The 24605-nt window shown below is 45.9% G+C and overlaps 2 protein-coding genes across 4 annotated transcripts in view; one reads left to right on the forward strand and one right to left on the reverse strand.

Moving 5' to 3' along the window:
- The window catches only part of LOC122924225 (poly [ADP-ribose] polymerase 2-like), a 109591-nt gene extending 91986 nt beyond the window's left edge, over window positions 1–17605 (reverse strand). The window contains exons 1-6 of the mRNA XM_044275151.1: window positions 17482–17605; window positions 6420–6612; window positions 5954–6090; window positions 4856–5062; window positions 2371–2493; window positions 1839–1909 (exon numbers count right to left, since the gene is read on the reverse strand). Of these exons, the coding sequence (XP_044131086.1) occupies window positions 1839–1909; window positions 2371–2493; window positions 4856–5062; window positions 5954–6090; window positions 6420–6612; window positions 17482–17524 (774 nt within the window). The 5' untranslated portion in view covers window positions 17525–17605. The remainder of the gene's footprint in view (window positions 1–1838; window positions 1910–2370; window positions 2494–4855; window positions 5063–5953; window positions 6091–6419; window positions 6613–17481) is intronic.
- A 131-nt stretch (window positions 17606–17736) lies between these two features.
- Window positions 17737–24605, forward strand: part of METTL17 (methyltransferase like 17) — a 63852-nt gene continuing 56983 nt past the window's right edge. For all 3 annotated transcript variants that reach the window (XM_044275147.1, XM_044275145.1, XM_044275146.1), the window contains exon 1: window positions 17737–17867. In XM_044275147.1, coding sequence (XP_044131082.1) covers window positions 17832–17867 — 36 coding nt within the window. In that variant the 5' untranslated portion in view covers window positions 17737–17831. The remainder of the gene's footprint in view (window positions 17868–24605) is intronic.

Below are 24605 nucleotides of genomic sequence, written 5' to 3' on the forward strand. Positions count from 1 at the left end.
GAAAGCGTGAGAAGAAGTCTGGGATCCAAATGTCTAAAAATGCCCTCCTAAAAGGAATTTGGGCCGCTTTGCGCATCTAGGCTGCAAAAAAGTGTCACACATGTGGTATCGCCGTACTCAGGAGAAGTTGGGGAATGTGTTTTGGGGTGTCATTTTACATATACCCATGCTGGGTGAGATAAATATCTTGGTCAAATGCCAACTTTGTATAAAAAAAAAAAAAAATATGGGAAAAGTTGTCTTTTGCCAAGATATTTCTCTCACCCAGCATGGGTATATGTAAAATGACACCCCAAAATACATTCCCCAACTTCTCCTGAGTACGGCGCTACCACATGTGTGACACTTTTGCCGCCTAGGTGGGCAAAGGGGCCCACATTCCACAGAGCATTTTTCGGATTTCACAGGTCATTTTTTACACATTTTGATTTCAAACTACTTCGCACGCATTTGGGCCCCTAAATTGCCAGGGCAGTATAACTACCCCACAAGTGACCCCATTTTGGAAAGAAGACACCCCAAGGTATTCCGTGAGGGGCATGGCGAGTTCCTAGAATTTTTTGTCACAAGTTAGTGGAATATGAGACTTTGTTAGAAAAAATAAAAAAAATAAAAAATCATCAAAGTCTCATATTCCACTAACTTGTGACAAAAAATAAAAAAAGTTCTATGAACTCACTATGCCCATCAGTGAATACCTTAGGGTGTCTACCTTCCGAAATGGGGTCATTTGTGGGGTGTTTGTACTGTCTGGGCATTGTAGAACCTCAGGAAACATGACAGGTGCTCAGAAAGTCAGAGCTGCTTCAAAAAGCGGAAATTCACATTTTTGTACCATAGTTTGTAAACGCTATAACTTTTACCCAAACCATTTTTTTTTTTACCCAAACATTTTTTTTTTTTTATCAAAGACATGTAGAACAATAAATTTTGCGAAAAATTTATATATGGATGTCGTTTTTTTTTTCAAAATTTGGCAACTAAAAGTGAAAAATGTCATTTTTTTTGCAAAAAAATCGTTAAATTACGATTAATAACAAAAAAAGTAAAAAAATTTCAGCAGCAATGAAATACCACCAAATGAAAGCTCTATTAGTGAGAAGAAAAGGAGGTAAAATTCATTTGGGTGGTAAGTTGCATGACCGAGCAATAAACGGTGAAAGTAGTGTAGTGCAGAAGTGTAAAAAGTGGCCTGGTCATTAAGGGGGTTTCAGCTAGCGGGGTTGAAGTGGTTAAAGGCGAGACCAGAGGCAAGAACATAATCACACAGGTATTAGGCTACTTTCCCACTCGCGTTTGGTGCGGATCCATCATGGATCTGCACAAACGCTTCCGTTCAGATAATACAACCGTTTGCATCTGTTCAGAACAGATCCGTTTGTATTATCTGTAACATAGCCAAAAAGGATCCGTCTTGAACACCATTGAAAGTCAATGGAGGATGGATCCGTTTTCTATTCTGCCAGATTGTGTCATTGACTTGTGCCAGATTGACTTATTGTGTGTCAGGACAGATCCGTTTGGCTCAGTTTCATCAGACAGACACCAAAACACTGCTTGCAGCGTTTTGGTGTCCGCCTCCAAAGCGGAATAGAGACTGAACGGAGGCAAATTGATACGTTCTGAGAGGATCCTTATACATTCAGAATGCATTAGGGCAAAACTGATCCGTTTTAGACCGCTTGTGAGATCCCTGAACGGATCTCACAAATAGAAACCAAAACGCCAGTGTGAAAGTAGCCTTATGCAGAAGGTAAGAAACAGAAACACTCCAACTTATCACTTAAACACAGGTTAGCTTTCAATGCCTACCATTTTAAAAGAATCATACAGCTTACCTTTCCAAGCTTGCTGGAGCATTCAGCATCCACTGGGGCCTTACCCTTTAACACAATGGTTCTTATGTGTTCTGCATAATAAAAAAAAAGACGTTGTGAAGCAAAACATGGTTTAAAAGCATTTAATTAAAGGGGTTGTCTTTAGAATAGGCCATCAATGTTCGATCAGTGTGGGTCTCATTTCCAGCACCCCTGCTGATCAGCTTTTTCAGAATATCCATCACTGGACCCAGGGACCAGGACCACACAGCTCCTTCCGCTATATAGTGGCTGTGCCTGGTTACTACAGTGCTGGATGGAGTTGTGAGAAAACCAGGCACAGCCACTATATAGAGGAAGGAGCTGTGTAGTCCGGTTCCCTGGGTCCAGTGCTGGAGCTCCTGCAAAAACCTAATCAACAGGGGTGCTTGGAGACAGACGACCACCGATCTTGACCCATCTTAAGGATGGTCATCAATAAGGAATTTACATTAGGCTTCAAAATATTGATTTAAAAAAAAAAAAAAAAATCATAAAACAGTAAATTGATTACCTTTGCTATCCTCTGATTCACTGTCGCCACTTTCAATGCTTGTGTTCCCGCAGAGTCTTTTTGCAGATGATGGTCCGTTACTAACACTGTCATTTTCATCATCAGCTGTGGCATCTAGAGCAACTGCAGAAACAACAGATTACAAACTTCATAGCTGTCGCTCCCACAGTTTTCTGCATCATCTCTCAGTAATTTGCGTCTTTCCCTTTATTCTAATAATCACACTAAAGGAAGTCTTACAGCTTACAAATCGGGATGCTGACAGCCTTTAGTTACGGCTCTGACCATATTTGCATTGGTGACACTTGCAGTCTCCATTGCAGATTTTACCATATTTAATTAAGAAAAATGCCACATGCAGCGCTTGTTTTCCACATCAAAACAGACACTACAGCAAAACCAAACGGACCCCATTAAAAGTCACCAGGGTCTGTCAACGTCCATCATGTGATGAATGGGCTGAACACAGTGACTATTACAAACAGAAGCCACAATGCAGATGTGAACAGAGCCTAATGCACCTGCTCATTTTGCTCTGCTACATGTTCATATTTCAATAGCACATTATTTCCGGGGAAAAAAAATTCCTGCGGTCTTCCTGTTATGGCAGCACCGGAGAGTCTTTTTTTTTTTTTTTTTTAAATACAAAGTCCTTTCATAAGGCCCATTCCAGGCTGTAAAGTGTGCCAAATAACTTTAAACCCAGTTGATCTGCGCTTGTTTAAAATGTGTTTGCACAGGGATGAACGATTGTTGCTACGATCATTCGCCTTTCATACTTTTCTGTCGGTAGCGGATACCTTGTTTACACGGGGAGATGTGATGCCAACCAGCAAGCATTTCCATGCTGGAATTTAAGGGGAATTCCGGTTAGATTAAGTTGTCCCCTATCCACACAACTGTTAGATTGGTCGGGGTCCTGACGCTGGGACCCCCACACCCGCCCTGAAATGAATGGAGCAGCTGGTTGCATGTGACGTCAGCAAGACAACTAACCAGGTCACATGACTAGTTTGTAAAGTGAGCAAACGGAGCAGAACAGGTAATAAAACGATATTAGATATATGCAGGAGAAAGTAATCCAGCTTCCAGGATGGCAGTAGTAAACGTGATAATCTTTATTTCATAGGTGCAGAATAAAATCCAACATGTACATCTACGCGTTTCGGATTGTCAGGTTCTGATCCTTACTGACGATCTGAAACGCGTAGATGTACATGTTGGATTTTATTCTGCACCTATGAAATAAAGATCATCACATTTACTACTGCCATCCTGGAAGCTGGATTACTTTCTCCTGCTGCTTTCGTCCACGCCTGGTTCCTGGTTTCCATTATGTGGTGATTCAGGTGAGCTCCGCCATACTCCATTGCATATTGGATATATGTTAGTATGGCCAGGGCATGTTTAAGGGAACACAAGTTTAATCCTTAAAAACCCCTTTAACTAACAAGAGCAAGCAGACCACCACTGCCATAAAATACACGTTTATGACTTAAAGGCTATGTACACCTTTGGGAGCTATATTTTTATTTTTTATTAGTGCACAGTATTAAAGGGGTTATCCCACTTAGCGTTTTTATACTTACCTGCTGCCACCGCGCGTTCACTTCCTGGATTCTGGCTGGGGGCGGGCTTCATCTTGATTGAAGTCTTCTCCCGGCCGTGCCGCGCGCTGGACTGAATGCGCACGCCGCCGCGCATGCGCAATGGTGACTTATTCCTACAGAGCCGGCGTGCGCGTTCGCAGCTCTGTACTATTCTGGCCGGGAAGACGTCACCGTCGCGCATGCGCGGCAGCGTGCGCGTTCAGAACAGCGAGCGGACCGGCCGGGAGAAAAGAAGGAGTCTTCTGGGCAAGCGCGACCTTCCGGCTTTTGGAGAAGAGCAGTGGTCGTAACCAGGGGAGACCGAGTCACAACAATCAGGTAAGTGGGTATGAATTTTATCCTAATCGGTGGGGATTTGTTAATAAAGTACATTTACAAAAATGATCACTGTCAAATCATTAACAGATTTAACAGTGATCATTATGATGGGATAACCCCTTTAATTTTGAGCTAAAAATTTTTTTTTTTTCAAATGGTCTATTAAAAAAAGGGAGCTTTTTTGTGTACATAACTGACATGCAGCCTCCAGATTTTCCCTTTTCCGTCAGTTGGGGAGCTGAAGGGCTCCTTATCTCTGCTCTCTGACATTATAAACACTCATAGCTCAGTCCTTATCTTACTGATAAGAATGTGGATTAAATAAGTGTTTATGATAAGGGTTATTAGATAACCGGCACAAAGTGAAAGTACCAGTCACGCAGTCAGAAAAAACTGTTAACCCTTTGTGACAGAACGGCTCAATACTTTTAATAAAAGCCAATTGAAAATAGCTAAAAATGAGTAAAATGCAATCATTAGCAAAAACTGCTTCGAAAAGTATACATAACCTTTAAATGTTGCTGATCTCTACAGATTTTACCACTCAGCAAACATACCAGATAAGCAGCGCTGAATCTGTCTTTCATAATGTGACTGGGTATTTTTTTGCACCATGGCTCCAAGATCAATTGTGTAAGGCTTGCCACCCAGACAAAGAGACACAATCTTGCTGTCTGTGTGCAGTGCCGTTTCCAGGAAGATAGACGTTTTGGCATCGTAGGAGATCCAGGTTTCATCATCTGACAGCCACTGCCACACAAAAACTGTGGAAAGAAATGGGAAAGCCATAAACATTAAATTAATAACCTCGTTTTTTAATATGCGTATCAGTTAGGGCTCAGATGACTGCAGTGTTTTGTGGATCTTCAAAACACAGATGCCGGCCCGTGTGCGTTCCGCAATTTGCGGACCGCACGTGGCTGGCACTATCATAGAAAATGCCTATTCTTGTCCGCAATTGCGGACAAGAATAGGACATGCTCTATCTTATTTGCTAGGCTGTGGAATGGAACTACAGATGTGGACAACACACACTGTGCTGTCCACATCTTTTGCAGCCCCATTGTAATGAATTTGTCCGCAAAATTGCGGAACGAGTGCAGACCCGTTCATACAGCCTCATGAGAGATCCAGCTGAAAGATGATCCAAGTACTTCTATTTCCAATATACTGTGTAAAATATAGAATGTAGAAGATACAAAGTACATCTAGATCACAGGTGCACTTAACTTCCAGTTATGATAAGGCATTGACATTATTTATCAGTGGTAGGGTGCATCAATTCATGAGGCTGCAAACATTTGGAGAAAACCGCTAGACACTATTGCACTTTGTCACCGGAAAACGTATGCACATTTGAAACATTATTTTGGCTTGGAGACCGTGACGGAAGCTGGTGTTGGGTTTGATGGGTTAGAAGGTGGAACAAGGAAGGGGCAGTGACAAAGGCTAGGAGTTGGGGGGGCCGTGGCACGAAGAGAATAACGCACAGAAGGGAAAGAAGAGGATGCTGGGAGATGTAGTTGTGAAGTGCTTCAATATCAGGGGTTGATGAGGGACACGAAGTGAACTTGACACTTTCCTTTAACAATTTCCTTTGTGTGAAGGTGTATAAATGTGCTTTGGACAAAGAAAAACATGAATATAAAGCTCACATTGATCCTGCTCCTTCACAGCAAGTCGTATAGGTCGTGGGTAGCCACTCTTTTTATTCTTCTGCACCATATTTCTCAGATCCACTTGTAAGGAGATCCTGGGCTCAGGTGAGATGGTCACAGACTGTTTTCCAGTGCTGGAACAGAGTTCACACATGTTCAAGTCGACAATCATGAATTTGTTAGGGTAATAGACAAAAAGATTCTTGACATCTGACAGATTCACATGCATTGAGGAAATAAAAAAAATATTGTAAAAGTGTATATAGCCCAATATGTATTGTAACATGTAAACTCCCCTTTCAGGTTTCTGTACGCCCCATTGATTCCACTGGAGATTGCAATCTTCTGCTCAGCTCGATTTAGGTGTTGAAGAAACTCAACATCATATGTGACAGCGCAGCTATCTGACACGAGCACATTTTTCAGGGCAGACCAAGGACCGCATATTATTCTGGCGTCTCACCTGAATGCTTGGTTGATCTGGTTGTTAGGTTCATCTGCATAAACCATCCACAAATCTCCATCACTGAGCCATTCCCAGCGAGTCTCCAGTTCTGATGACTCTGCATCCTTGTCAGAGTCCACAAGTGTGTCGCTTTCATCTTCAGTTTTCACTATAATCTCAAGACCCACCTCAGCTTTTCTTTTTTGAGATCCTGATGGAGACAGAGAGAAAACTGCTAATAAATAAGATGTACAGTGATCCCTCAAACCCCCGACAGATCCCACCGGAAGCTGGACATTTTGTGGCTAGACATTGGAGGGGCTGACGAATTTACATACTTTTGGCCCAAACTGGGATTGGATCCAAAAGGAACAAGAGCTAAAAAGGGCACAAATCGTGACGAAATCCACAACATACAGAACATGCTGTGGATTCCAAAAACGGCAGCACGCCCTAAAACCTGTGCTTTTACTCCCTGGATGTGAATGTGGTTTTGTAAACCTCATTCACATACATAGCAATATAATTTGTTGCAGAACTTCAGCATAATATACACTATAAGGGCTCATGCACGCAAACGTATTTTCTCTCAGTATCCGTTCCGTTTTTTTTTGCAGACCGTATGCGGAACCATTTCAATGGGTCCGCAAAAAAAAAACTGAAGTTACTCCGTGTGCATTCCGTTTCCGCATTTCTGTTCTGCAAAAAAAAAATAGAACATATCCTATTATTGTCCGCATTACAGACAAGGGTAGGAGAGTTCTATTAGGGGCCAGCTGTTCCGTTCCGCAAAATATGGAATGCACACATCTATATTTTTTGTGGACCGCAAAATACATACGGTCGTGTGCGAGAGGCCTAAATCTGCAACAAAACCAGTGCACGTGCATTTACCGTGATAAATCTCAATGCTAATCTCTTCTGAATCCAGTAGCAGGCAGGATGGGGGACGGGGCAAACCTGCTTCCACTGCAATGCCCAATTCCACTCTGCAATCTATAACAATAAATGATCTTGCACCCTGCTGCTGGATTTTTTTCCCCCCCTCTCAAACCCTCCCCTTCTGCGGCCTCCGTCCCCAGCTGCAGCTGGCAATCATTTCCTGTAAGGCTGTGTTCACACTTTGCATTTTGATGTGGGTTTGCATGCAATGATTTTTTTTTTATTTTTTTTTTAAAGCCGGGTCTGGGAATGGATCCAAAGAGAAGAATAAAGCTTTCAGTTATATTTCTCCTCCCTTCAGGCTTGGCTAGGACACAAAAAAAATAACTGCACCAAAACTGCTGAGAGTGAACACAATCTATCAGACTGTGTACAGAGCCTGAGCCCAGCAGCTTTAACCCTCCGTGCTCATGACATTTCAACACATTTTATAGAATGATGCCTAAGGCTAGGGCTACACGACATTTGTCACATGACAATTTTTATAATGATAATCTATGATGTCGCACTGGGACATGACAGTCGCAAAAAAACCCATCCAAAATGTATTTTTCTGTGACTGTCGCGTCGCAGTGCGACACAATAGACCATCATTATAAATATTGTCGCGCAACACATGTCGTCGTGTAGCCCCAGCCTCAAGGTCGTTTTACCAGGGCCGATAGTTCAGTCTTTGCTGTATTTTTCACCGGCGGCCATCACTTGTAACCATAGAAAATCATTTTCTTCTGCAGCAGATCGCCATTTTCACAGAAGCAATGAGTTTAGGTGCCGGCTGAAGACACACGATCACCTGCTCGCGTTTCTACAAACACATCCCCGATATTCAGCCTGAGCACCAGTCCGTAAAATTAGGCTGCGGCCACACAGTCAGGTTTCTTGATGCAGTTTTTGAAGCCAAAACCAGGAGTGAATTCAGAAAGTAGGGTGCATCATATCTGTCCTGTATACGTTCTCTCTTGTTATGATCCACTTCTGATTTTGGCTTCCAAAACTGCATCAGAAAACTTACCACGTGGCCGTACCCTTAGGGCTCATTCACACGAGCGGATCCCGTGCGGGTAATCCGCTGCATGAAAGAGAGCCAAGCTCCGCTCCAGACAGCAGAGACATGGAGCAGTAACATGACTGATAATGCTCCGTGCCCGTCTGTGATCTTTTTACTACAAAATCACAGCTAGATAAAGTTATCACCGTGGTTTTGTAGTAAAAAGATCACAGAGAGGCAAAGAGCATTATCAGTCATGTTACTGCTCCGTGTCTCTGCTGTCCGGAACAGGGCTTTGCCGTCTTTCACGCAGCGGATTACCCGCACGGCATCCTCTCGTGTGAAAGAGCCATAAGGGCTAATTCAGGCGGCCGTATGCTGTCCGCAAAAATGCGGATCCGTTTTTTTGTGGACAGTTCAGCATATCCGCAAAAAAACTGATTGCATTGCGTTTTTTTGTGGACCCATAGACTTCAATGGGGCCATGTCCTGATTTTCACTGACAAGTATAGGACATATTTCATTTGTTTTGCTGAGCCTTGGAATGGAAGAAAAGGGCCCATAGAAGTGAATGGGTCAGCATTCCGCGTTTTTGCGGACAGCATACGGCCATCTGAATGAGCCCTTAAGTGGATTTAGACGGGACGATTCTGGAGCAGATTGTTGAGATGGAAGCGTTCATTAAAGGAGACCGCACATTTACATGCACTGTACGAGGATGGGGAATCGCTATAGCGATCCCTCATCCTCATCCAGAATCATGGCTTCTGAGCAGCAGGTCGCTGTTTAGACCACACGATCTGCTGCCCAGAAGCCATAAATCGGTGGTGCCTGCCTGAATGACAGGATCACCCGATGAACCAGCGTTTCGCTCGTTCATTGGCGGCACCTTTACATGGGCAGATCAGGAGCAAGGTTCCTGACAATCTGGACGATTATTGGCTTATGTAAATGCAGCTTTAGTTGTGAAAACCATAAAGAAATCACACAACTCCCTCATCAACACATTTTCAGCTTATGATGTAAACACTAGGTATACAGTTAATGTTCTCTTTTGCCACTGCCAACACCTACAAAAGTAGATATAGAGATATAGATTATATATATATATATATATATATATATATATATATATATAAATAACATACATACACACACACACACATACATACACACACATACACACGTGAACTTCTTGCATTTTATCAACTTAAAAAGAATTATAACTGTGCGAGTTTTCCTGTAACAAAAATGTGCAATATTATTGTGGTTTGCTGACACTTCCAAGTATGTGAAATTTGCCTAGGGGGTATGTTCACACGCAGCAGATTTCAGCTGCAGAATTTTTTGTGTCAGCAAACTGTGCCATACACCTGTAAAAGGTTCCTAAAACCTCATGTACAAGAGGCAGAAACAAACCTATTTCAGATGTATTGACTGAACATGTCATAAGAAGCAATGCCACTTCCCTTCACTGCTCAGTGCCATCATCGCATCCAGGCCCAATGTGCTATAGCCTACGTGTAGGCACAGTCCCTGTGGCTCCATAGCTATTCCGTCTGCCACTGCACTAGGCCGCTTTCATACAGTCAGTGTTTGGTCAGTGATTGTGAGCCAAAACCAGGACTGGACCAGGATTTTGGCTCACAATCACTGATCAGACACGGTCTGTGTGAAAGCGGCCTTACGGAGAAATTCCCTGGAAGCAATACTTCTGTAAGGCCTCATGCACACTCATATGTATTTTGCTGTCTGCAAACCATGGATCCTCAAAATGCAGATACCGGCCAGTGCATGCCACATTTAACTTCCCATTCTTGTCTGCAAAACGGACAAGAATAGGACAGGTTCTAATATTTTAAGGAACGGCCACATGGATGACATCGATGTGCTAGCCGCATTATTTGTGGCCCCATAGAAATGAATGGGTCCACGTGTGATCCGCAATAAAATGTGGATCAGACGTAGAACAGAAGTACAGTCATGTGTTCTAATACACAATTAGGAAGTCAACAGGAAACATTTCTCTGTGTAATCAAACGGCATATGGGGGAACAGAAGGGTCCTACAGACTTGGGGTCTATTCACACGTCCGCAAATGTTTTGCGGACCGCACATGGCCGGCACTATGATAGAAATGACCAGTCTTGTCCATGGCTTCGGACAAGAATAGGGCATGTTCTATCTTTTTTGCTGGGCCGCGGAACGGAAACGGATGTGGACAGCACATGGTGTGCAGCCTGTCCTCATCTTTTGTGGCCCCATTGACATGAATGGGTTTGCACCCGTTCTGCAGACTAATGGACCCTTATAGGTGGTCTGGATTCAGATGTGTACAATGTACAGAGGTTGAAAAATGAAGGCAGAAATATAAGCATGCTCATTATGTGGAATTCACCAGGAGTTTCATTCTTTCGGAAAAATCTAAATGGAAATGGGGCTTTGCAATCCGCAAATGAAAATATCTGGGGGATCTGCAGCCGACCTGGCGGCTTGGGATCCCCAATCCTGTGTTCTGTGAATGGCAGCTGGGCTGCACTGATGGCCGTTATTACTACTGATGCTCAGCTTCAGCTTACAGAATACTGGCTGCTCTCCGAGCTGCTGGACCCCGTTCATTGCACATTGATGACATAGGGGTTCAGTAGGACTGCAGGGGGCCGTAATACGAATGATAAAACATGTCTGGATTACATCATTCTGAACACATCCACATGACGTTAGGCATTAGCACGTCACGCTCAGTCAGATTGTACGCTGGGATCAGCAGGGTACTAGCAGCAGAAATCCGGAAAGAACAGATTAGGACCACAGGACCCAGGAGTAGTGTTGAGCGAACTTCTGTTTTAAGTTCGGCGTCTGGTTAGCGGAGAATCCCGATATGGATTCCGAATTCCGTTGTGGTCCGTGGTAGCGGAATCAATAATCGTCCATTATTGATTCCGCTACCACGGACCACAACGGAATTCGGAATCCATATCGGGATTCTCCGCTAACCGGAAGCCGAACTTTAGACGCCGAACTTAAAACAGAAGTTCGCTCAACACTACCCAGGAGCCTCTAGTGCACAATGCTATATCATGCAACAAATCAGTAAAGCCAATTAAAAGGGTCACAGGGCTCATCGATAAAATATCATCCGATTATCTTTACACCTACAATACTTTAAAGGGGTTATCCAGAGGATAGATGATCAGTTTAAAAAAAGCTGCAGAACCCCATTAAACTGAATAAAAAAATAAATAAAAAAAAAGTAGAAAGCCGCTGCCAGAGGCTTATTGGACAGAGTGCAAAAGGATCAGGCATGTTGAAATCCAAATGCCCAATCTTTATCTCCCCCTGACAAAAAAAAATAAAAAGTGCTGACCAGAAACCTGACAGTTCCATTATAAGGCAACAGAGAAAATAAGAGATCCATCACGGTTCCTGTAAAAACTTTACATCTGACCAGACATAGACATTAAAGGGGTTGTCCAGGTTCAGAGCTGAACCTGGACAGCCCTCCATTTTCACCCAGGCAGCCCCGCTGACATGAGCATCGGATCAGTTCATGCTCCGATGCTCTCCTTTGTCCTGCGCTAAATTGCACAGGGCAAAGGCATTTTTCTGAGTTCCGGTGACGTACTGGGCTCTCTATGGGGCTGACAGGAACCCCGGTGACGTCACCGGCACTGATGGGCGGGATTTGGCTCTGCCCTAGCCAGTAAAACGGCTAGGGCAGAGCTAAAGCCCGCCCCTCAGAGCCGGTGACGTCACCGAACACACCGCTGGGCGGAAGTTACCGCCCGGCAGTGTGTTATTGAAAACACAAGAGCCCGTGCCCTGCGCGATCTAGCGCAGGGCACTGGAGCGCATCGGAGCATGAGATGCTCCGATGCTAGGCTCAGGGGGGCTGCCGGGGTGAAAATAAGGGTATGTCCGGGTTCAGCTCTGAACCTGGACAACCCCTTTAAGAGGATTTCTAAGAAATGCCATCCACATTACATGGCCTGCAGCCATGCAGTTTCTGGGCCATAGGGTTATCAGAACCAGCAAGTGCCCATCTGGCATTCTTCTGACCATTACCGAGTGGACTCTAGGTTCACATACTGACGTTTCAGAGCAGAATTTGCGATACATGTTTTACAGACAATTATATCATACCCCATTAATGTCAGATCTATGTGGACCCCATCTACTGGTCAGCAGTGGGCACAGTCAGGTAGGGATGCTGGAGAGCGCTTCATTACTCTATGGGAGTTATGGAAACAGCGAGTTCACAGCCAGATCTCAACTGGTATAAAGCAGTAATCTGACGCCCAGAGAAGTCTCTACCGTATTATATTACTGTACCCGTGTATGCCTCCAATTTCATAGAGAAATAAAATCGTAGCACGCGGTACCTGATGTCACATGTCCAAGAGTGATCCCCTCTACAGAACAGTTCATAAACACAAGACCCAACTGAGCATTATATGGCGGCACATACAGTACCATACCCCTCCATGTGCCAACACTAGGGCTGAATCGATTACTCGAATTAAGCGATTAACTCTTTTGCATCGATGATTCGTTTGTTCCATGTGACCACGCTCCCGCTCCGTGGTCGCCTGCCTGCACAGCGCTGCACTGGATCCTGACGTACACACAGTGTGCTCTTACGTGCACTATGACCTGATGCTATGTGACGTCAGGTCCCAGTGCAGCGCGTGAAGAAGAGGATGGAAGCTCTCTGGACCACGGAGTGTGAGTAATAGCAAGCTCTTCACTCACTCCGTGGTCACATGGCACAAACGAATCATTGATGCAAAAGAGTTAATCGCTTAATTCAAATAATCGTTTCAGCCCTAGTGTTGGCACATGGAGGGGTATGGTACTGTATGTGCCGCCATATAATGCTCAGTTGGGTCTTGTGTTTATGAACTGTTCTGTAGAGGGGATCACTCTTGGACATGTGACATCAGGTACCGCGTGCTATGATTTTATTTCTCTATGAAATTGGAGGCATACACGGGTACAGTAATATAATACGTAGAGACTTCTCTGGGCGTCAGATTACTGCTTTATACCAGTTGAGATCTGGCTGTGAACTCGCTGTTTCCATAACTCCCATAGAGTAATGGAGCGCTCTCCAGCATCCCTACCTGACTGTGCCCACTGCTGACCAGTAGATGGGGTCCACATAGATCTGACATTAATGGGGTATGATATAATTGTCCGTTTTAGTAAAACATATCGTTCAACCCCGAGGAGTAAAAAATAAAACTCTAATGGCTAGGAGGAGGATCTGGTGGCATTGGAGGGGAAACTAGTGGCACTGCTGGAGGAAATAGTGGTATTGGGGGAGAAGTGGGGGGGGGGGAGCTGATGGAACTGGGGGGAGGAACTAATGGCACAAGGGAGAGGCGGGAGACTGAGTTTTTATAGAAAACGTTTCTTTAATTCGTTTTTTTCTTATTAGAGTACTCGATTAATCGATAGAATACTTGAGTACTAAAATAATTGATAGCTGCCCTAGCCAACAAAGACTCTCACAGCATGCATGAGGTCTCAGGCCACGTTCACACTTGCGTATTTTGGTGAGAATTATGCATCGTTATTTGTAAGCCAAAACCAGGAGTGGAACAATATAAAAGGCCCATGCACACGATTGTTGTTGTGGTTTGAGGTTCGCAAACGGAGTGGAACAGAACAGTCCTATCCTTGTCCGTAATACGGACAATTATAGGACATGTTCAATTTTTTTTTGTAGAATGGACACCCAGAAACTGAATGCACACCAAGTCATTTCCGGACATGGACATTTGACCATTGTGTTTTATGACAAAACACGTATACCAGCTGTGTGCAGGACAGCATTTTCTCTCTCCCTTCTGTGGAAATGTCCTTAACTACAAAACTGACAAGTATAGGACATGTTCTATCCCAGTGGTGGCGAACCTATGGCACGGGTGCCAGTGATGGCGCTCAGAGACCTCTCTGTGGGCACTCGCACCCTTGAAAAAAAGTCTATGGTGTACCAATATGCCTTAGCCTTTTCTGCCATTCATCAGCACAGGGCGCTGAATGTAGGCAGGGTATTATAACTAAATAATAAAGTACATGGAAGATGTATTATATTGGACTGTAGTATTCAGGTTAAATTGCAGTGTTGGCACTTTGCAATAAATAATGGGTTTTGGGTTGCAGTTTGGGCACTCAGTCTGTAAAAGGTTCACCATCACTGTTCTATCCTCTTTGTGGCACAACGGCATGGGCATATGGATGCGGACAGCACAGTGTGAAGCCTTATGGAAACACCTCTTCTGTGTCTGGGTTACAAATACTGCTGGAAATATGCAAGTGTGAAAGCGGCCTTACTACTCACACGACGACACTAAGGCTGGGGCCACACAGCGACAGTAAATTGCATGACAAAGAGGGTACAACTACACTGCGACATTCAGGTCACGGAACATATTTTATATGCTAGTCTATGGTGTCGCACCGTGACTGCAATCTTCTATGGGGTTTTTGCGACTGCCAAGTCACTGTATTATAAAAATAAGACTAGCATTATAAAATATGTTGTGCGACACTACTGCGACAAATGTCATCGTGTAGCCCTAGCCTAATTCTGCACCAACAAAGGGACTGGATCCAGTCATGTGAACGGATTCCCACTGGTAAACAGGGGAGGGCAGCGCAGGCCACTGAGCAGATCTGGATGCCCGTGTGCAATATGTGTGTGGCATGGTCTTCACCCCCACTGTTTAGGAAAAAGACGTGGCCACAGCATCCACCATCAATGACATACAGCAAGACAAATGTATTACCCCATCAGGTCACAGCACTGTGCAATACCATAACACGTACACACAATGGGGGTCATTTATTTATAAGACGGCGTTTTACACCGCTCTTTGATTTCTCCTGCGCGCTTTATGATGGCCGCAGGCCTGGTCATAAACTGGGGGCATCCTCTAGCAGCTTGAGCACCTGAATTGAAACTACTCAAGCCGCTAGATGGAGTCGATTTGAATAGCTATTATGCCAGAAAATTGGTGTAAATGTTGGTGAATTTGTTGGGAGTTGATGGACCCAGCCCCCGCTACTCCCCGTTGGCGAGCGACACAGAAAAGCGCTGCGTGCACCTAAATTTAGGCACACAGGTGTTCACAAAGTAGCAAAACAGGGCTGGGCAACTTCTTTACTCCAATTTCCGATAGGGGAGAGGGGGCGCGTTCATAATAAATGACCCCCCCCCCCCCCATGTCATTAAGGCTACGTTCACACGAACGCATTTTGTTTCCGTGTCCATTCCGTTTTCTTTGTGTGGATTGGATGAGAACCCATTCATTTTAATGAGTCCGCAAAACATGCAGACAGCATACCATGTGCTATCCGCATCCGTATGTCCGTTCTGTAACACCGCAAAAAAAATAAAAAAATATAGAACATGTTCAACTCTAGTCCGTTTTGCGGACAAAGGATAGGCATTGTTACAATGGATCCGCAAAAACAATGAATGCCATACGGAACGTCATTCTTTTTATTGCGGATCCGCAATTTGCGGACCACAAAATACGCCCGGTTGTGTGAATGTAGCCTAATATACATAGCATGTTCACAATACATAACGTCACCATTTCTCTGTATGCCCGTGTGGGATTAAAAGGAGTGGTCTGGTTTCATAGGAGATCCTAAACAAGCGATCATTACTTCCCTAGAAGATCCCATACCTCCACTCTGCTTCTCTAAGGAGGACCTGTTTACCCGGCTGCAGCGGGAACATCATGTCGACAACACACAACTGCTTTGGCCAATTGATGTCCTCTTCAGTGGACCCGAGGCCAGATCCCGGGCAGGAGGAGGAGTGGAGCTGCAGGATCTGGCAGGTAACTAACGATCACTACTTTCCTGCTGACAGATCCGGTTTCTTCCCGACTATTGGGAGTAGATGATGGGGGTACATCTGTTCTCCCCACAATCCCTACTACACATACAATGGCCTCGGGATACAATATTTCAGCATAAAATTGTCTTTTCTGGGCCACCATAAATTGAAACTAGACTTAACACACAATGCCTCAGACTCCGATCCAGCCAAACAAAATGTCCGTTTCACTGGTAAATCTAGTAGTAGTCTAGTAGCTCCTCTGCGGTACTACATGTCCTGTACTGCCCCATCTGTGCCAGGATGAGCTGCTCCTTTAGGCACCAGTTGGGCAGCGACGCAGGTACCGATATGTACTATGCAAGCTCCTGCCTTCACAACTTCCAGCAGCTATTCCTGTCTGTTTTACGTAAGGACTTGCTTTATAGGTCTTAGTTATCTGCTTATTTTTCTCACATCCTCATTTTCTCTCATCCTGGGCTTCGGGACCAGTTACCCGTTTTCCATAAAGTTATGGACTCAAGTTAGAATGTGAACAGAATCCTAAGCCTGCATATACATGGACAGCCTACAGACTGTTTCATTGGCTTTTTTGGTTTCGTCAGCGGTCTTTGGGTTCGATGTTCTCCCAGGGTCCGGCTACAAAGAAGGTTTGCAGTCCCGGTGACTTCTAATGCATTGCTTAGGTCACCACCCAGCCCTGTAATAGGGTCCGTCAGCTCCCAAGTGTCTCGGTATGACGGTAGAAATAACGCTGCGTGCTGCACTCTGCTGTCACCGGGGCTCCCTGAGATGCAGATGTGAACAGTCAGCAATGTCAGATAACATGAGGTGTGAACGAGGCCTTACCACACATTGCAGTACCTGGGGCAGAACGTTCTCCTAGCACGCCCTACGTGTAAATCATACCCAGAGGTCACTATATGACTACATGGCGGGTGGGGCAGTAGGTAAATGGGGCCTGTGGGCACTGGGGAAGCACACAGGGCAGGCTGCTGGCATGCACATCACCAAGCTGCAGGAAATGGAAACATTGGGAACAGACTGCACTTTCTTTACCATAATGCAGTACTTCCGCCTGCAGTCCTATGTAAAACCACCCACTGCCTGGAAATCCGGCCAGGGTGACCACGGAGCTGCAGAAATACGGTAAATAAGTAGTCAGAGCATGCACGGCTCACACACGGGTCATAAACGGTCCAAGCGGCCGGATCCGCAGATTTTATTACAGCTACAAGTAAAGTAACGCGTCCTGCAACACTACACAGTCAAGCCAGTCACACTTCAGCTCTCACCCCGGGGATTGCGCTCCCGCCCTGAGCCTCTGCGCCCGGACATCTTCCGCAACCAGCTTCTACTTCTTGCCTCTCAAGACTCCAAGCCTGGCCGCAGGCTCGCCTCTCATTGGCTGGCCGAGCTGTCACTCAGCGCATAACACGTTACAGCTAAGGGTACAGAACGCCGGTGAGGAAGCACGTGATTAGGGAGCGCTGTTTTCGCGGGAGATTGGCTAAGAAAAGTAGCGAGCTGATTGGCTTTTCGTTTTAAGGCGGGGACAAAACAGACGCGCGCTGGTTGGCTACGTTACGAAGGCGGCCATGTGATTGGCATTCTCTGGGTACAGCTCTGACATTGAACGGGCACTATGCTGGGCTTACGAACCCGTTTTCAGCAGCTTCGGGTGAGTCAGTCACGTGTTTCTATAACCGTTACGGAAAGCGTGTTTGCTCAGAAAACTTGGCCAGGTTAGCGAGTAAACACGTTTTCAGTAGGCCCCACCCTTGCTATTTTGCATATGACTAGCGCAAGTGCCTCTGGGATAGCTCAGACCTATAGCCTTATTACATTATACCACAGTAATTGTAGTTTAGACGATATGTTTGCAGGTGGAGTGAACGCTCTACCCCCCCTGCAGTCCAGCGGGCGACAGTACAGTGCGAGTAATTGCGTCTCTCTAAGCTAAAAAATTCTGGCTTCCCGGGCGTATAAATACTCGGCGTGTCGGCGGAAAAGGCGAGCGGAAGGGAAGCTCAATGCAGAGGTCACGTGCTGAGTGCGTCACGCTTGTGATGTCATCTCTATCCCACCTCCGGGAAGGTCTGAGACAGGAGCCCCTCGCCGCCCTCACAGGGCGTCACCTGATACTCGGGTGAGTGAGCCCCCAGCAACCCACGTTGGAGTGGACCGGTCCGTTACGTGGGAGAGGCTATGCAAAAGACGCCGGGCAGGGATGTGGTGAGATGGGCGGGTCACTGATTTGAGGCCCGCCTACTCTTCATCTGCGTCTCTGCCTGGTGGATGCCGCCTCCTCCCCGGACCTTGGAAGCGACTCACGGCTGGCTAACTGAGTCCAATGGCTGAGGCGAGGCAGCTGTGCGCCTCGTAACCCAAGTCAGACTACTCTCCCGCCGCTCTTTTGTCCCCAAAAATGATAGAGGCATGACGTGTGAATAGATCACTGCCCTGAACCGTGTGGCCCTAGGCAGGAGCCTAGTTTGCCCTGGTTTGTTCTCTTAGAAGACGGTTGTTTCTGGCAACAGTCAGTGAGGAAATGTCTGTTCTGATGGAATCTAATATCTAGTAACCGTATTGCTACAGAAGAGCTCCGCAAGTTTTATACTAAAGATCCAGTATGGCTAGGAGGACAGTGCAAGGGCACAATGACACCACCGTGTAGGGTTGCCACCTTTCCCAACACAACAAAAATACCGCCCAAGTTAAGCCACATCCCAAAGGCTAATTGTGGGGGCGTGGCTTAATTAAGTCGCTGTCATACTGTGGCTCCCAATAATATTAATGCCCCCATTAGTGTCCCCAGCATTAATAATGCCTGCATTAGTGCCCCTCAGAATGAATATTGCCCCTATTAGTGTCCCCAGCATTAATAATGCCTGCATTAGTGCCCCTCAGAATGAATATTGCCCCCATTAGCGCCTCCCAGAATTAATAGTGCCCCACAGTAATAGTAATGCCCCCATTAGCGCGCCCCAGAATTAATACTGCCCCCATTAGTGTCCCCACAGTAATAGTAATGCCCCCAGTAAGAATCATACCCCCATTAGTGCCCCCCAGTAAAAATAATGCCCCCATTAGTGCCCCCCAGTAAGAATAATGCCCCCCATTAGTGCCTCCGTAAGGATAAATGCCTCCATTAGTGCCCACTTCTCTGCTTCTGCTCCCCCCAAAAAATCACCTCCTCTACTTGCTTGCACTGCGGTGAACGCTCACTGCTGACTGCAAGCTCAAGACAGGACCTGCGCTCCAGCGTGATGACGTCTTGTGTGAAAAACGCAAGTGTGACAGTACCCTTACCCTGGGTTCACACCTGAGCGTTTCTCAAACGCGCGTTTTACGCACGTTTTTGTCGCGCGTTCTTATGCGCGTTTTTTGTAATAGTAAACGCGCGTTTGACGCGCGTTTGTGTCATTGACTGCAGTGTCCTATGGCCACAAACGCGCGTCAAAACGCCCCAAAGAAGCTCAAGTACTTGTTTGAGCGTCGGGCGTTTTACAGCGCGTTCGTACGCGCTGTAAAACGCCCAGGTGTGAACCATTCCCATAGGGAAGCATTGGATTTCATGTCTTGAGCGTTTTACAGCGCGTTTGAACGCGCTGTAAAACGCTCAGGTGTGAACCCAGGGTTAGGCTAGGTCTACACGACGACATTTGTTGCGCGACAGATAGGGCGCAACATTTGTCGCGCGACATTTTGTTGCACTAATGTCGCGCGACAATTTTTATAATGGCAGTCTATGGTGTCGCACTGCAACATGCGACATGCTGCGACTGCGACGCGACAGTCGCAGAAAAATCCATGCTGCGACTGTCGTTGTGTAGACCTAGCCTTAGGCTGGGTTCACATCACGTTTTACCCATCTGTCTAATGTATACAAAAAAACATACATTAAATGGATACCTCAGACTGATGACATACAGCGGCATCCGTTCACCATAGAGTTCCATTGTAAAAAAAAAACATACCATACATACGTATACGTTCATTTTACCAGACTGTGCAGGATACAAGAACATTGTGTGCTTCGTTTTTGTATACTTTATATTTTCTAACATATGTGGACCTACTCTTACACAAATGCCATAGAGTTCCATTGTAAAAAGTATACATAAGGGTACTTTCACACTAGCGTTTTTCTTTTCCGGCATAGAGTTCCGTCACAGGGGCTCTATACCGGAAAATAACTGATCAGGCATATCCCCATGCATTCTGAATGGAGAGTAATCCGTTCAGTTTGCATCAGGATGTCTTCAGTTCAGTCGTTTTGACTGATCAGGCAAAAGAGAAAACCGTAGCATGCTACGGTTTTTTCTCCGGCGAAAAAAACTGAAGACATGCCTGAACGCCGGATCCGGCATTTTTTCCCATAGGAATGTATTAGCGCCGGATCCGGCATTCAGAATACCGGAATGCCGGATCCGTCGTTCCGGCATGCGCATGCGCAGATCGGTAAAAATGCGAAAAATGTACAAGACGGATCCGTCGGTCCGCATGACAAGCGGAGAGACGGATCCGTCCTTGCAATGCATTTGTGAGACGGATCCGCATCCGGATCCGTCTCACAAATGCTTTCAGGCAGCAGCAGATCGGCGGATCCGGCGGCCAGTTCCGACGACGGAACTGCCCGCCGGATCACACTGCCGCAAGTGTGAAAGTAGCCTTAACATATACATTTTTTACTGGACTCTTCAGGATGGAAAAGCGAGGTGTGCTATACATTAAAGGGGTGGTCCGAGTTATTTTTTTGTTCTTTGTATGTTTCTAACTAATTGAATGTAACAGCTTTACTATGCACTTACTGCATCTGTAGTTGCTACTTTCTCAGATTTCACTGAGGGTCACATGACCTGTGATGTCAGCCTCTCTCCCTGCTCTGATGTTTTGTGCACAAGCCTGAGAGAGCAGATATGAGTCTGTACAAGATGTCACTGTGCTGGCCACGCCCCCCTGCTCTGCCATCTCCGGCTGCTGCTGCTCTCTGTCCTGTGTCTCCCTCCCACTGGATACTTCAGGAAAGATTAACCCCTTCAGGAGCACAGACTCAGCGCTGAAGGCTTTACTGAGTAGCTCCAGGCAGTAAGGAGACAAATGCTCAGCACAGTAGCTGACAGATTAGAGGAGTTCTGCACAAGAACAGGTAGGGAGAACATCCTGTGTGTATCAGCAGTGCCAATGTACAGCTGGGACTTGTAGTCCTACACATACAACATGCGGCTGAGTCTCCCAGCAGCCAGACATGTTACTCAGGGCAGCACTTGTATTCACTCCCTTTGCAGAGCAGGAGGAGGGGCAGAGATTGTTGTTATTGCAGGTAAACAAAGGGCCAGAGGAGAATGAGGAAATATATATATATATATATATATACAGTACAGACCAAAAGTTTGGACACACCTTCTCATTCAAAGAGTTTTCTTTATTTTCATGACTATGAAAACTGTAGATTCACACTGAAGACATCAAAACTATGAATTAACACATGTGGAATTATATACTTAACAAAAAAGTGTGAAACAACTGAAAATATGTCATATTCTAGGTTCTTCAAAGTAGCCACCTTTTGCTTTGATTACTGCTTTGTACACTCTTGGCATTCTCTTGATGAGCTTCAAGAGGTAGTCACCTGAAATGGTCTTCCAACAGTCTGGAAGGAGTTCCCAGAGATGCTTAGCACTTGTTGGCCCTTTTGCCTTTACTCTGCGGTCCAGCTGACCCCAAACCATCTCGATTGGGTTCAGGTCCGGTGACTGTGGAGGCCAGGTCATCTGGCGCAGCACCCCATCACTCTCCTTCATGGTCAAATAGCCCTTACACAGCCTATAAACTCACTATGCCTATCAGCGAATACCTTAGGGTGTCTACTTTCCGAAATGGGGTCATTTGTGGGGTTTTTCTACTGTTTGGGCATTGTAGAACCTCAGGAAACATGACAGGTGCTCAGAAAGTCAGAGCTACTTCAAAAAGCGGAAATTCACATTTTTGTACCATAGTTTGTAAACGCTATAACTTTTACCCAAACCATTTTTTTTTTTGCCCAAACATTTTTTTTAATCAAAAACATGTAGAACAATAAATTTAGCGAAAAATTTATATATGGATGTCGTTTTTTTTGCAAAATTTTACAGCTAAAAGTGAAAAATGTCATTTTTTTGCAAAAAAAATCGTTAAATTTCGATTAATAACAAAAAAGTTAAAATGTCAGCAGCAATGAAATACCACCCAATGAAAGCTCTATTAGTGAGAAGAAAAGGAGGTAAAATTCATTTGGGTGGTAAGTTGCATGACCGAGCAATAAACGGTGAAAGTAGTGTAGTGCAGAAGTGTAAAAAGTGCTCTGGTCATTAAGGGGGTTTCAGCTAGCGGGGTTAAAGGGGTTTTCCAAGATTTTTTTTTTTTTTTACTGATGACCTATCCTTTGAATAGGTCCCATAAAAGAAGATGGAGGCAGCATATCCGGTAAAAAAAATCCCTTTAATGTCCTGGGAAAAGCCGAGAGAAGGCCATGTCGCTACTGCCTTCTCAAAGAGCTGATTGGCAGTGGTCCCGGGTGTCGGACCCACACTGATCTGATACTAGTGACCTATTCAAAGGATAGTAACAAAAAATAGTTGTAGAGTCGCACTCACCAGATCTCGAGGTCATCCGGAATGCAACAGCCTACCTGGAGTCCAAGGTTCATCAGGGCTCCTAAGTAACAAGTCCCATAAAAGAACATGGAGGCAGCATATCCGGTAAAAAAAATCCCTTTAATGGGAGCCGCTTTAAGTGAACAAACGTGCAGCAGGTCGTGACGTTTCGGCTGATTCACAGCCTTTATCAAACACAATGTGAAATCTAAAAGATCATGCTTAAAGGGGTTATCCCATCTTAGACAATGGGGGCATATCGCAAGGATATGCCCCCATTGTCTGATAGGTGCCGGGGAGAGTTGTGGCTGGAGGACCCCGGGTTTCCCAGGGTCCGACCACCACCAGGCGCAGCTCCCCGCCTCTCCCATTGAAGTGAATGGGAGCGCACCGCACATGCGCGGCCAACGCTCCCATTCATTTCTATGGGGCCGACGGAAATAGCCGAGCCAGCGCTCGGCTATTTTCGGCGGCTCCATAGAAATGAACGGAGGGCGCATGCGCAGTGCGCCCTCCTCCACTTTCTCTGCTCCGTTCTCCTTATAGGTGTGGGTCCCAGCGGTGGGACCCGCACCTATCAGACAATGGGGGCATATCCTTGCGATATGCCCCCATTGTCTAAGATGGGATAACCCCTTTAAATACATTAAAACACACCCACTCTCATAAGAGTGGCCAATAACACAATGAATAGAGTGCTGATGACATCAAAATGAGTACACATGTGCCCCTACGTCGTGTCTAAGAGTGCACCCACAGTGAGTATAAGATCCACTGCCCCACATACCTCCATGGCGCACATGTTCCTAGGCGTCCTCTAGCAACCAGCACGCATGTCCGGGGAGGAGGGGTCACGTCATTGCATGATCAATTCTGGGTCACCTGATCGCAAGCGTCTCCGCCCATGCGATCATCACGTCATCCCAGACCTCCCCTAGCGCGCGCGCCGTTGCCAGGGACGCCTGTGACGCCTGTGAATCGATCCGCCCACCTCCCCGCGGTGTGGGCGATCAACTCACAGCCGCTCGTCCTCGACAGCAGGAACCTTAACCCAGCGGTGCGGCATCCACAGCCCACCGCCAAGACATCCGTGGATCACCTTGTCTCGTCCGGCACACTCTGGGACCGTCCGGGGGGGGCGTGGGCAGAATCTCCCAACCTCCATGTCACCAGCCGAAACCAGGCCCAGGTGACGTCATGGCTCCGCCCCCTCGTCATCCAGCCGGCCCGTGTAGCCAAGGACGCACACGGGAACCAACACCGCCCGCATCAATGGCCTGCAGCTATGGGTCCTCACACTCGCAACAGGGGTGCAGGCAGGAACAAATCACATAATGCATCCGTGCACCATGATGTGATGTGGGTTGGAAACATACGTGCATGTGAATTAATACAAAAACAAGATTCAATTAAAAACGCTATACAGATAGTCAATTCAGATCAAAGGTCACTCGGATCAATTACACATTTGTCACATAGAAATCTACGTTCATTCCAAAAGGCTGGAGTGCTCTCATCTCAAAGATCCATTTAAGCTTTTTTTTGCGTAGAATCCGTTCCTTGTCCCCCCCGCGCCTCAAGGGGCCTGTTGGTTGGCCGAGTGTCCACGCTCCAGGAAGTGTTTCGCCACCGGTTTGTCAATCTGGGCCCTTCTAATATTACTCTTATGGGAGTTAATACGTTCCCGGGCTTCCATTGTGGTCTCCCCTATATAAATAAGGCCACACGGGCACGTGATCATATATATCACGTCCCGTGATCTACATGTAAAGAAATTCTTG

Source organism: Bufo gargarizans, unplaced genomic scaffold (assembly GCF_014858855.1).
Source record: "Bufo gargarizans isolate SCDJY-AF-19 unplaced genomic scaffold, ASM1485885v1 original_scaffold_917_pilon, whole genome shotgun sequence".
Lineage (NCBI taxonomy): Eukaryota > Metazoa > Chordata > Amphibia > Anura > Bufonidae > Bufo > Bufo gargarizans.